General features: G+C 43.3%; 1 protein-coding gene across 2 annotated transcripts in view; it reads right to left on the bottom strand.

The window, feature by feature from the left end:
• The window catches only part of WDFY2 (WD repeat and FYVE domain containing 2), a 180,203-nt gene extending 170,830 nt beyond the window's left edge, over nucleotides 1-9,373 (bottom strand). For both annotated transcript variants that reach the window (XR_006271327.1, XM_043478343.1), the window contains exon 1: nucleotides 9,019-9,373. Coding sequence is in view for 1 of the 2 variants with exons in the window: in XM_043478343.1 (XP_043334278.1) it covers nucleotides 9,019-9,155 (137 nt within the window). In the remaining variant the exon portion in view is untranslated. The remainder of the gene's footprint in view (nucleotides 1-9,018) is intronic.
• Between the last annotated feature and the right edge of the window lie 4,989 nt (nucleotides 9,374-14,362).

Genomic DNA, 14,362 nt, shown 5'->3' with positions numbered 1-14,362 from the left:
GGTTAATCGTGTAAATTAAGTAGGAAATTCAGAACCATCAGGAGTTTAGGGATCACTGGAAGCTGAACCTCCTTAGTGAACTTCCTTGAGCAGCTTTCTGATAGTGATCTTTTCTTAAAAAGTCAAATCTATGGGAGGTGAGAGGAAGGCTCACAAGGGAAGGGAAATACGTGAACTTAAGGGTGATCCATGTTGTTCTACGGCAGAAACCAACAACACTGTGAAGTAATCATCCTCCAATTAAAATTTTTTAAATATTAAAAAAAGTCAATCTATATTTTGACCTTTAGAGACCCAGAGGCAGCCTGTTTCCAGACAGATCTGCTGGCATGAAGACTGCCTCATGCTCTGAATTCAGGGTAAAAGTCTCATTTTCAAAATCATATGGGGCAGATTCCCATTTTGGGACCTTGAAACCAGCAATTACTAGCAGCAAGTGATGAGTCTCTAGTGCATAGCTGAAAGTTTACTAATTTTCTGGCATTAAATACAGGCTTGACACACTCAAAAAAAAGTTTCAGTTCAGTCACTCTGTCGTGTCCCAACTCTTTGCGACCCCGTGGACTGCAGCACACCAGGCCATCCTGTCCCTCACCAATTCCCGGAGCTTACTCAAACTCATGTCCATTGAGTCAGTGATGCCATCCAACCATCTCATCCTCTGTCGTTCCCTTCTCCGCCCACCCTCAATCTTTCCCAGCAACAGGGTCTTTTCAAATGAGTCAGTTCTTCACATCAGGTGGCCAGAGTATTGGAGTTTCAGCTTCAACATCAATTCTTCCAATGAATATTCAGGATTGATTTCCTTTAGGATGGACTGGTTGGATCTCCTTGCAGTCCAAGGGACTCTCAAGCATCTTCTCCAACACCACAGTTCAAAAGGATCAATTCTTCTGCGCTCAGCTTTCTTTACAGCCCAACTCTCATATCCATACATGACTACTGGAAAAACCATAGCTTTGATGAGATGGACCTTTTTAGTCAAACTAAAAAACAGTTCAGATGGCTTCCAATTTTGTCAACTTTAGAGACCTCTCACCATCATTCCAGGAAATCCTCAACTTCCGGAACTATGCTTGCACATTGGGGAAAATGTTGATTTGCATTTGAAAACTTTTAATTCAAGTGTTATAAAATGCATGGTACATAAGATACCATAAGCTCAACTAACTGAGCCAATGTATTAAATGAAACTAACAGTTTCAACCAGAGGACCAAGACAGTATAATTTCACAATGAGAAGAATCAACGGTATGAGCCAATAGTGTGAGGATTTACAAATGATATTTTAACATTATCTTTTCAAGAAATAGTCACAAATGAACCTACTTAAAATTAGAAACAAAATCAGAAACAGATGCAGATAACAATCTTATCTACCAAGGCAGGGAGGGGAGGAAGGACAAATTGGGAGACTGGGACTGATATATACATGTTACTACATATAAAACAGATAACTAATAAGAACCTACTGCTACTGGAAGGAAGAGAAGGGGACAACAGAAGATGAAATGGTTGGATGGTATCACCAACTCAAAGGACATGAGTTTGAGTAAGCTCTGGGAGTTCGTGATGGACAGGGAAGCCTGGCGTGCTGCAGTCCATGGGGTCGCAAAGAGTCGGGCACAACTGAGCCACTGAACTGAACTGAAACTTTTTTTGATTTTTGAGTGTGTCAAGCCTCTGTTTAATGGCACAAGGAACTCTACTCAATACTCAATAATGACCCATTAGGAAGAGAATCTAAAAAGGAGAGGATATATGTATATGAATAACTTCACTGTACAGCAGAACTAACATAACACTGGAGATCAACTATACTCCAATGTAAAAAAGTCAAGTACTCATGGCCTCTTAACAGTAGTTCAGAGGTGGGGAAAAAAAGGCCTTAAAGACTTTTTAAAATCCTACCACTCTCTCATTCCAGCCCTTTCCCACTCCTATTCCTTGTTGCAACATTAGCCAGGCCCAAAGTAAGCTGCTAACCACCTCTCCGGTGGCTCAGGTGGTGAAGAATCCGCCTGCAATGCAGGAGACCTGGGTCCAGTCCCTGGGTCAAGAAGATCCCCTGGAAAAAGGAATGGCTACCCACTCCAGTATTCTTACCTGGAGAATTCCGTGGACAGAGGAGCCTGGTGAGATACAGTCCACAGGTTTGCAGAGTTGGACACGACTGAGTGACTAACAATTTCACTTTCTTTCAAGCTTCTCTCAGGTTCAACTCACATTATCTTTAGGAAACACACCACCTCCTCAGGCCCATTCCATTCCAAACAATCGATAGATCAGCCATTGCATCAATTCATTCAATGAACATATACAAATTGGCTATCTCCTCTGTGACAGCGAAGGACACAGAAGCCTGGCACACTGTAGTCCATGGGGTCGCAAGTCGGATATGACTGGGCGACTGAACAAGATGGCACTGGAGGATAGATCGTCTACTGAGATAAAATATGACTCGCTATTACCCACCACATGGTCCTAACCCCATAGGGCTTACAGAGAACACAGATAATGATGCTCCTAAACTGGTCCTCAATCAAGTGGAATACAAGGTGGCAGTTCTCCACTGTCCCTCCCAATTACCCTCATTCCCTGTAGGCCTGTTCCCCACGGCCTTCTCTCCATCACACCCTACCACCACACCCTCAGGTCTTTTTATCCAGAGAAGAATTTCAAATTCTGGCACTCAGAAGTTTTAGGAATGTCTGTTGTTGTTATTCACCCTCTGGCTCTCTGCAACCCCAATGACTGCAGCACGCCAGGCTTCCCTGTCCTTCACTATCTCCCAGAGTTTGTTTCAAACTCATGCCCTTCGAGTTGGTGATGCCATCCAACCATCTCATCCTCTGTTGTCCCCTTCTCCTCCTGCCTTCACTCTTTCCCAGCATCAGGGTCTTTTCCAAAGAGTCAGTTCTTCCCATGAGGTGACCAAAGTATTGGAGTTTCAGCTTCAGCAGCAGTCCTACGAATGAATATTCAGGATTGATTTCCTTTAGGATTGACTGGTTTGATTTCTATGCTGTCCAAGGGACTCTCAAGAGTCTTCTCCAGCACCACAGTTTCAAACCATCAATTCTTTGGCATTCAGCCTTCTTTATGGTCCAACTCTCACATATGAACTTGACTACCAGAAAAACCACAGCTTTAACTAGACAGACCTTTGCTGGCAAAGTGCTATCTCTGCTTTTTAACATGCTGTCTAGATTTGTCACAGCTTTCCTTCCAAGGTCTGGATGCCATAATATTAGTTTTTTGCATGCTGAGTTTTAAACAAGCATTTTCACTCTCCTCTTTCACCCTTGTCAAGAAGCTCTTTAGTTCCTCTTTACCTTCTGCTATTAGAGTGGTGTCATCTGCATATCTGAGGTTGTTGGCATTTCTCCTGGCAATCTTGATTCCAGCTTGATTCATTCGGCCCGGCATTTTGCATGTTGCGCTCCCCATGTAAGTTAAACAAGCAGGGTGTCAATATATACAGCCTGGATGAACTCCTTTCCCAATTTTGAACCAGTCCATTGCTTCATGTCTGGTTCTGTTGCTTCTTGACCGCATACAGGCTTCTCAGGAGACAGGTCATGTGGTCTAGTATTCCCATCTCTTTAAGAATTTTCCACAATTTGTTGTGATCCACACAGTCAAAGGCTTTAGCATAGTCAATGAAGCACAAGTAGATGCTTTTCTGGAATTCCCTTGCTTCTTCTCTATGATCCAGTGGATAGATCATAGCAATTTAGTTTCCAGTTCCTCTGCCTTTTCTAAATCCAGCTTGGACATCAGAAGTTCTCGGTTCACGTACTGCTGAAGCCAAGCTTAAACGATTTTGAACACTACTTTGACAGCCTGTGAAATGAGCACAATTGTGCAGCAGTTTGAACATTCTTTGGCATCGCCCTTCTTTGGGACTGGAATGAAAATTGACCCTTGCCAGTCCTGTGGCCACTGCTGAGTGTTCCAAGCTTGCTGACATATTGAGTGAAGTACTTTCACAGCATCATCTTTTAGGATTTGAAATAGCTCAGCTGGAATTCTATCACCTCCATTAGCTTTGTCATAGTAATGTTTTCTAAGGCCCACTTGACTTCACACTCCAAGATGTCTGGTTCTAGGTGAGTGACCACACTATTGTAGTTGTCCAGGTCATTAAGACCTTTTTCAATAGTTCTTCTGTGTATTCTTGCCACCTCTTCTTAATATCTTCTGCTTCTGTTAAATCCTTATCATTTCTGTCCTTTATTGTGCCCATCCTTGCATGAAATGTTCCCTTGCTATCTCCAATTTTCTTGAAGACATCTCTAGTCTTCCCCCTTCTATTGTTTTCCTCTATTTCTTTGCATTGTTCACTAAAGAAGACTTTCTAATCTCTTCTTGCTCTTCTCTGGAACTCTGCATTCAGTTGGGTATATCTTTCCCTTTTCTCCCTTGCCTTTTGCTTCTCTTCTTTTCTTATTTCTAGAATGTTTGCTATCATAATTACTCCTCTGGAGGCACTAATTTTCCAGATTCCTCAGAGTGTGACACTCAGAGCTGAGTTCTGAATTCAAGCTGCCTGCTGGAGCCTAGCAGGTTCAAGTCCATCAGGTCACAAAGAGTCAGACACAACCGAGCAACTGAGTCCTGACTACATTCTTAACCAGTCCATTCTAGTGCTTCTCAATGCATAGGGAGATTTTTCTTCCCCCTCAAGCTAGAATGCCCCTAACAACACCCTTGCTTTCTCACATGAACTCCTATTCATGCTGCAATACCCATCTGAAGGAGAGTCCCTTGGTCTTTTCTCTAACCATTACAAGCAGAGGAGATTCTTCAACAACCCCACTGGGTGGTATCCACTCTTCAACACATCTCCTTATGTAAGATAAAAATCTGGCCCACTTTTACCCATTGCATGGGTATACACTCCTAGTGAAGGAACAATTTCCTATAATGGTTTAATAGTAACTACCTAGAGTTACTGAAACTCGGTGTGAATGCTAAGATTGTTGACTTGTGTGAAGATATGCATATAAAGAACTTACAAAGATAAAGGTCTGGACTGGGCTCGGTACCACCTGGAGCAGTCTCTTCTAGCTTTCAATACCTGAAGAGGCTCCACTGGACATACCCTGGTAAGCTGCAAGTTAGAGAGTGGTCTTGACCAAAATACAGGCAAAATGTCTGGGAGGAAACTCCTAAGCAAAGCATGTTAAAATGCCATTCACTCAGAAAAGACAGTCCAGACAGAAGCTGGGAAATGAGGAGCCCAACGGACCCAAGTTGGCCATATCCTTTGAAGATAGAATCTAACTACAACCAAAGCAAAGACAGGCTCAGATAAGGCCAGTGAGTTCTGAGAACAAACTCTATTTTATGATAGCAGAAATCTATACTTGTAAGTCAGATTGTTTTTTATCTCTTCTTCCTTTTTTTTTTTTGGCCGCGGCTTGTGGGAGTTCCCCACCAGGGACTGATCACAGGCCACGGCAGTGAAAGTACCAAGTCTCAACCACCAGACCACCAGGGAAATCCCATTTTTATATTTCTCCAATTTCCTTATGTTTTCTCCCTTGGTATGAAGTAAAGTTGCAGGCTGTTTTAACTGTGCTCAGATGAACTAAGAATAAGGGTTTTCAGCCACTCTTGGTCCTGAAGATTAGAATATTATCAATCCATGATGGACAGCAGCCTTAGGGTGAAAATGGTATTGCAGAGGGGGGATCGGGATGGGGAATACATGTAACTCCATGGCTGATTCATGTCAATGTATGACAAAACCCACTGAAATGTTGTGAAGTAATTAGCCTCCAACTAATAAAAATAAATGAAAAAAAAAAAGAAAATGGTATTGCAGCCCAAACAAAAGAATCCTCCAAAGTAAGTAAAATTTAAGGAACAAGAAGGGCTGTAGTACCCAGCTACTATTCCTCATGTAAAAATTCTCTTTTCAGAACTAAATCTTGGACGCTGTGGTTTTATTTTCTTCTAAAATTCCATACACATACCCACGCCCCACTAAACTATGAGTACCTTGAAAGGACCTTGTCATTTTCACCAATGAAGTGTGCACATGTGCATGGAACACAGTAAAGGCATTTAAATGTTTGTTGATGTGATGAATAAACAATGCAAGGTCTTTGAAAATTTTAAGGCACCTTTTCTTCATTTATTAAAAAACTTTGGGCTGGTCTGTGTAGCATGCAGGATCTTCCCCAGTCAGAGATCAAACCTGTACCCTCTACAGTGGAAGCTCAGAGTCTTAACCACTGGATCACCAGGGAAGTGCCTTAAGGTATCTTTCAAGGCCATCCAGTCCAATCCTTTTCCGAACATTTGTCCACACAGAACTTTCACTGGTTTTCATAAAATTCATTCAAACAAATATCAATGAAATGTCTACAATAATTAAGATGTGCTTTCAGGAACAACAAAAAGATCAGGCATCGATATATGTTCACTGAGGGCCTACTATGTGCCGGCCACCATAGTAGACCCTAAGATATTACAATGAGTAAGACATACATAGCACCTTAGGGAATTCATGGAGAAGATAAATGGACAACAAGCACCAATAACATTGTTTAAAAAGATAGAAAATGTTGCTTTCAAAGATATCATAAAGGCTATTAGGAATCAGAGGTCAAAAAGGAAAACCAAGGTTTCAAAAGGACTTATGAGACACTGTCATTTAGGACTAGGACATTATTTTGTGGTTTAACCTTACAGTTCAGGAATGAAAACTCCTAGAGTCTAGCTGAAGTGGTGAATGGAAATGGCTTGGTAGGTTTTGATGAAAATCCAATATTCTATCTTCATATCTTTATTATTACATCAAGTGACAGTGACACCAGCTTTTGAAAAGAAAGAATACAGATCAGTTCTCTTTTAATGGAAGCCATAATTGAAACTGAGCTCTAACAAAGTTCTTATCACGTGTGACTATATGACCTACAGAAACACAGACTTGTTGACCTGAGGAGTAAGAAAATACATCAAGAAAAATCCTAGACTTACTTATTTTAACACTAACTGCATTATAAAATATTTTCTATTACTTACATTGTAAACTGAAAGAGTAAAAGTTAATACATAGCTAAACACTGCAGTCATTTTGTCCCACAATCAGATGAAACGCATCTTCATTTTCTTTCATATATGCTACTTCAGAGTCTCTAAATACTCTAAAATGTACCCCCAACTAAAGTAGTTTCCTTTAGTATAAACAGTGAGATGGAAATCAGAAACCAGGAGCCAAGCTTGGTTTCACCACCAGGTATATGAATTTGGGCAGGTAAATTCTCTGGCTTAAATTTTCTCAACCGTAAAATGAAAGTGTTATAGCAAATAAACTCTAAGATCCCTTTGAACACTTAAAAAAAAGAAAACTAGGAAAACTAACTTCTACTTCCAAAGCAGAAAGTTCCAAAACTAATACTAAAGCCACTTAGGTCTTAACTACCTTTCTCCCTCTCCTACTTGATTCAACAAACTTACTTATGAATTTCCTACAGCAGTTAGAATGAGCAGTTTCATCTCTAGTAGTTAAAGACAGGGAAAGTGACGTCTGTCAATATATTCTTTTTTAAAAAACACAGTTCTGTGACAAAGAATTTCTAGGTCCAGAAGCAACCTCTTCAGTAGAATTTTGCCTCTGTGGAAAAATTAAACATTCATAAGCCTTCTCTGTGAATTTCAAGTGGGTTCTACATCCATATATTCCATTACAGCCCATGAATTTCTTCTGTTCTTAGCAGACTGCTTGCCACTGGTGTATGTTTACAATATTTTCCCTTGGATCTGTATAGGAAGTGAATCAGGCACCATTTGGCCATCTTATGGAGTAAGACATAGACAAAAATATGACATTAATATGTAGTCATCCTAATTATACTTAAGAACCTATGATATGAATAGACCTGTCAGGCACATTTTTTGAGACCACACTGCATGCAAAGCACTGAAATGACTACAAAGACGGTATGAACACATTGTTGCTTCACCTTTCTTTGCCTGAAATTTTACAAGTCACCAAGAAAAAATATTTTTTACCTCAGCACAATGTTAACTTACATTAAGAAAACCTATCTACCATTTAAAGGCTAAAGCTCCTTGTCATATAGCTCTACAATATGACATTTTGTAGAATACGAATTGATACTATAAAAGCAACAATTCCAGATCAAAACGATTAGCACTATATTCAAGCTTCATTTCTCTGGAAATAAGCTTCATCTGCATAATCTTTGCATATTAAAGGATATTAAGTTAAAACAAACAAAAAAACGCACTGTCTGAAAAACAAGGGAGAATACTATCGGCAGAACAACTGGCTCTACTTCTGCAAATTAAGCAAAATTAGGCAAAAAGGGAAAGGAAGCAAGCAAAGGGAAGGAACTCCAGAGCTATTTGCAGCAGTGGTCCCTCCAAAGTTCTAGGAGCTTCCCCTTAAGCTTAAGGAGGGCAAAGGAGAGAAGTCAGCTCCCCTTCTGGGCAGAAGCCCAGATACTCTTCACAACTTGCAATATTTATTGAATTCAGTGGAAGACGTCTGGGAGATCTGGATTCGGTGAGAACGCCTGAGCGAAGGGAGTGGCATTTGCTTTCCTCAGTCTGGAGCCTTCAGAACTGTACCAGAGTTCTCAAAACCCTTTAGTTATCTTACAGAAGAGCTATGAGCATCCTCCCCACGCACACACCTGCAGGGCCGGGCAGCGCCTCCCTCTCCCTCCACTGTCCTCAGGGCTGGACCAAGGTCCAGTGGCCGGCGCACCGTTAGTCCAAGAGCCACCTTGGCCCCGGCGGACGCCACCCGGGCAAGCCCCAACAGAACGCCGCTGCCCCGGCTCCGCGTCCCGGAGCCACGCAGCGGCGGCGACTGCGCGGCTGGACACCGGCACCAGCAGGATGCGCATTAAAATAAAAACTTCGGCGAGAGCTCTCGCCCTCGCGCCGACGTGGAGGCACAGCCCCAGAAGCGGGCTTCGGAGACCGCCGGCCCGTCCCGCCCCTGCTCGCGGCCGAGGGGGCAGCGGTTCTCACCTGTCCTCCGAGACGCTGATGACACCCTCCTCCTTGGGCACGATCACGGCCATGTTCACCACCTCCTGAGAGCCCTCGACCCGCTGCAGCAGGATCGGCTTGCGGGTCAGCGGCTTGGGCTGGATCTCTGCCGCCATCGGAGGAGGGGGCGCGCCGGGGGCGCCGCCGCCAACTGCGCCGCGGGGTTGGGCTGAGACGACCGTTCGAGCGCGGGCACCAGCTGAGACAGAGACTCTGTTTGGCCGGAGCGGGCCGCCGGGGACCCGCGATCATAGCCTGGCCGCCTCCCCCGGGAACGACTCCGCGCTCCCGGCTTCGGGCAACGAAACCGCCACGACCGGCGCTGCAACCCGGCGCCACCACCGGAGGGAGGGGGCGGAGAGCCGGGGGGCGGGGCCGACGGGGGCGGGGCCTGCCGCAGGGGGTGGCCGCTGGTGGGCGCGAGGGCGGCTGCACTTCCGGGAGGGTGGTGGAGGAGGAGGAGGAGGAGGAGGGCAAACTGACAAAGGGGGCGGGGCGCTGGCGGCCGAATGCGCGTGCGCCGCCAGTTCACTAGGTCCGTTTCCGCCCCGCTCCTCGGCCATTCCCGTAGCCTCGCCGCACCGCCTCTGGAGCGCATGCGTCTTCCGTCACCCGCGGTCCCCTGGTCACCTTCCACACCCAGTGTTTAGTGCCCTCCCTCTTTCATCTCCCGTGAACGCGCGCGTACACACTCCTGGGAACGCGCTTGCGGTGTCCCGCCCACCGCAAAATCCCTGAAAAGGGGGCGTTGGTGGGGCGGGGAAAAACTAGCCTGGGCGAGGCCGGAAAGAAAAGAATCCCGCAGGAAGGAAAGAAGCTGAACGAGTTGGCGCGAGATTGGGCATGCGCAAGAGTTATCGATCCCTCGCCGGGGCGGGGGGGGTACCTGACCACGGAGCAGGCTTAGCTGCTCCCGACACGCATCTGCCCCGGGCCTCCGAGTGGTACCCCGTGGACTCCTGGGAGTAGTAGTTCTTCAGAGCTTCTTTTCCCTTGTCCTGAGATGACCTATCGCCTACTAATAGTTCCTGGCCTGGGGAACTGGTGGCTTCTGAGTCGCCGCCTGCACCGTTCTCTAAGACAGAGAACTAAAGGGCAGCCCTCGGCGGAGCGGACTGTCGCCGCATTCCTGCCACTGCCCGTAATAGTGGAGCGCCCGGAGTGGGGAAAGAAAAGATCTCATGCAAACATCTTCGAGGGAGCTTAGAGATGACCTGTGTTGTTAACCTCCTCGTTTTCTTAGATGGCCAAGTACTAGCCCACAGTTAAACTGTAGTTTCAAGTTAGGGCTGTAGCACCCCCAGACTTGAACTCAGGCCCTCGTGCTCCTAGGTCCTTCTTCCCATTCCCCAGTAATCCTTCCTTTCTAGCTTGCCCTGGAGACCATGGATAGAGTTATTATGATGACTGAATGAATGTCAGTTGCTTGGCATAGGGCCTGGCTTGTGGGGTCGTTGGTTATGTGATAACCCCATTAGCCCTCCCACAGTTACCAATCTGGCTGAGGAATGGTCTTGGTCTATGTGGTGTGCCTGGGCTGGCAAGGACTCTGGAGGGGAGAAAAACAATACGCTGGACAAAGAATGGGATGGGCCTTGTAGAAATGCCTGTCTTATAGGGCAAGTTTTGGCACAGCCAAGATGTCTCTTTACCACCTCCCATCTTCATAGAAATTCTGTAAGGCACTTGAAAGGGAGGCTGAGGTATTTTCCGGCTTTGCAACCTAGAACAAGGCATTCCACTTCTCTGAGCCTCTAGTTGACCATCTACTAAATGTAGGATAATAAAACCTACCTTGGATGGTTGTTTTTAGACTTACAAATGACAGATTATTTTAATATTTATTTTTATTTATTTGGCTGCATAGGGTTTTAGTTGTGGCACGAGGTACGTTTTTAGTTGCGACCTGTGGGATCTAGTTCCCCGAACAGGGGTCAGACCCAGACCCCCTGCATTGGAGTGCAGAGTCTTCCTCACTGGACTGTCACCAGAGAAGTCCCACAGATGACAGATTTTTAAGTGCGTTCATACACAATAGGTTCTTTAAGTTTCCAGGAATTAGGACATGGACGTATTTAAGGGACATTATTCAGCCTGCCGCAATGGTTTTAAATACCATCCATATGCTCCTGACTCCAGTAATAATCTCTACCCCGACCACATTTCTGAACTCACATATCTAATGCTACTCTACATTGTCACTTAACTGTTTGTGTTCCAAACATTCCCATAAGTAGCTTTAAATCTACTGCATCTTTCATGCAAGTTGTTCGAAACTAAGATCCTAAGAGTCATCCTTAATCCTTTTCTTTTTCTCACAGTTCTATCCAGACCATTAACAACTGCTATCAGCTCCACATACAAAATGTATCTTGAATTTTCCCATTTATATCATCTCCACCCTAGGTCACCATAATCTCTGGCCTCTACTGCCACATGTAGTCTAACTTCTTTCTCTGTCTCTTCTTTTGAACCCATACAATCCATTTTGATCACAGTAGCCAGAAGGATTTTGTTTTAAAATATAAACCAGGTCAGTTCCTCCTCTTCTTCAAACTCATCAATGCCTTACCCTTGCACTTACGATGAAATGACTGCAAGCTCACCTCTTCTGCTCAGTATTTTCTAAGCCCTGGTTTGGAAGTCCCCAGAAACACCAACCTCCTTCTTCCTGGTGGCCTTTGCACCAATGGTGTTCACCTTTCCGCTACCTTCTTCTCACCACTGAGGCTTCAGCTCCAATATTAGCTCCTTAAACAGTCTTACACTCCCAAATGAACCCTACCTCTTCATAGCACTCACGGGCATATCACCTGGGTTTATTTTCTTCACAGTACTTACTTCTGCCCAAAATAATCATGCGTTTCTTATTGGTTTTTTAGTCTTCCTCTTCTAGAAGAGAAACACTAGGAAAGAACAGAACTGTCTGCTTGCTCACCATTGTATTCCTTTTAGAATAGTACCTGGCACATCAGGAGGCATGTTGTTAAGTAGTCATTAAATATCGTAAGATTCTCATTATATGAAATGCCCAGAATAGGCAAGTCTACAGACCCAGAAAGTTGATTAGTAATTGCTAGTAGCGTGGGGAGACATGGGGGAAAAGAAGGAAGGGGGACCAATTTTGATGGCTAAGGAATGTTCAAGATTTCTTTTTCAGATAATAAAAATGTTTTAAAATTAATTATCATAGTGATTGCACAAATTTGTGGATATTCTAAAAGTCACTGAATTGTACACTTTAAAATGGTAAATGTTATGCTATATGAATTATACTTGTCTATTATCCAATATTACTTTTGATGAATTGCTGACAGATTCTATGATGCTTTCATGGGTTTTATTGAAAGCAAAATATTGGAAACCACCTGACTTGTGAAAAGAATTTTTTCACATTTATTAAAATATACCAAAACATATTATATAACTGCTATTTTTATGTTATTTTGTCACTTAAAGGCATTTTGTTTAACCATATATACTAAAAAAGAATTGGGAACTTTTCAATGTTTTTAATTGAGTATGGATTTACTAATACAGTTTTTTTATAAAGTGCTTTTATCTCATCCCATGCTTACATATAGTTTTCTCCAACTCTGAGAACAGCAGATTTTTATAGAAGAAGATCACTATGTAGCCTAGTTATCCAAATCCTATTGTCAGATGAATCAGGGAAATTATGCTTACTTTCTGTCAGAAAAAAATTTTTACTTCATTTTTCCATTCAAATAAATAATTATCAATAAGCATTTTGAGGAAAATTATAAAAATAAAGTGAAATATATCTTGTAAGACAGATTATTAGCTGTGGTTGAGTTCAATATCATATGAGATATCACCTCACACCTGTCAGAATGGTTATTATAAAAAATACAACAGATAACAAGTGTTGGCAAGGATGCATAATCCTTGTGCACTTATGGTGGAAATGTAAATTGGTGCAGCCACTGTGAAAAACAGTATGAAGATTCTTCAAAAGCAAAAATAAAACTACTGCATGATCCAGGAATTTCACCTCAGTATTTTTCTGAAGAAAATGAAAACATTAATTCAAAAAGACATATGCATTGCTGTGGTCTACTTTATAGAATCCAAAACGTCTTAAGATAAGTCAAAATATCCTTGTTTCTTCTCTCTTATCAGAAATACTTATAAGGAAGACCAGAAAGATCTGTGGGTTAAGGTGCCTTATTGACAATTAAAGTTTTCTCCAGGAAATCAGAGGGTGGATGAAATGGGTGAAGGGAGTCAAAAATGTACAAACTTTCAGTTATAAAATAAACAAGTCCTAGTGTACATGTAGTGTACAGCATGATAGCTATAGTTAATAATACTGAATTCCATATTTGAAAGTTGCCCAAAAAAAAGAAAGTTGCCAAGAGAGTCGATCTTAAAAGTTCTCATCCCAGGGGAAAAACTGAGTTGTAACTATGTGTGGTGGTGGATGATAACTAGACTTCTCCAAAGTTTTTCCCCAAATCAATATTTTGTAGGACCTTTCTGTTGCCGTTTTTGACTCCATGCAAAGCAAGTAGCTCAGTGTTAAAGAATCCACCTACCAATGCAGGAGACACAGGCTCAATCCCTGAGTCAGGAAGATCCCATGGAGAAGGAAATAGCAATCCACTCCACTATTCTTGCCTGGGAAATCCCAAGGACAGAGAAGCCGGGTGGGCTACAGTCCATGGGCTCACAAAGAGTTGGACATGACTTAGTGATTAAACAACAGCAACAACAAAGTTTATGAAATGAGAGAACGTCTGATATACATGTAGGCACATTCTCAGGAAAATTTGTTTTAGACAAAAGCACCTAAAATTGTTGAAAATGTCCGTGTACCACTTGATAAGTTTTCACAGAGTTCCACAGGTGACAGTTTGGAAATCACTGATCTAGGAAACGGAAAGGGGGCTGCCACTCCAACAGGGCATGGAGCTTTTCAGTTCAGTTCAGTCGCTCAGTCCTGTCCGACTCTGCAACCCCATGGACTGCAGCACACCAGGCTTCCCTGTCCGTCACCAACTCCCGGAACTTGCTCAAACCCATGTCCATTGAGTCGGTGATGCCATCCAACCATCTTATCCTCTGTCGTCCCCTTCTCCTCCTGTCTTCAGTCTTTCCCAGCATCAGGGTCTTTTTCAATGAGTCAGTTCTTTGCATCAGGTGGCCAGAGTATTGGAGTTTCAGCTTTAACATCAGTCCTTCCAAAGAATATTCAGTACTGATTTCCCTTAGAATGGACTGGTTGGATCTCCTTGCAGTCCAAGGGACTCTCAAGAGTCTTCTCCAACACCACAGTTCGAAAGCATCAATTCTTTGGCGC

Source organism: Cervus canadensis, chromosome 9 (assembly GCF_019320065.1).
Source record: "Cervus canadensis isolate Bull #8, Minnesota chromosome 9, ASM1932006v1, whole genome shotgun sequence".
Classification (NCBI taxonomy): Eukaryota; Metazoa; Chordata; class Mammalia; order Artiodactyla; family Cervidae; genus Cervus; species Cervus canadensis.
Note: the sequence above shows the minus strand (reverse complement) of the source record. Positions and strands in the feature narration are given on the sequence as shown.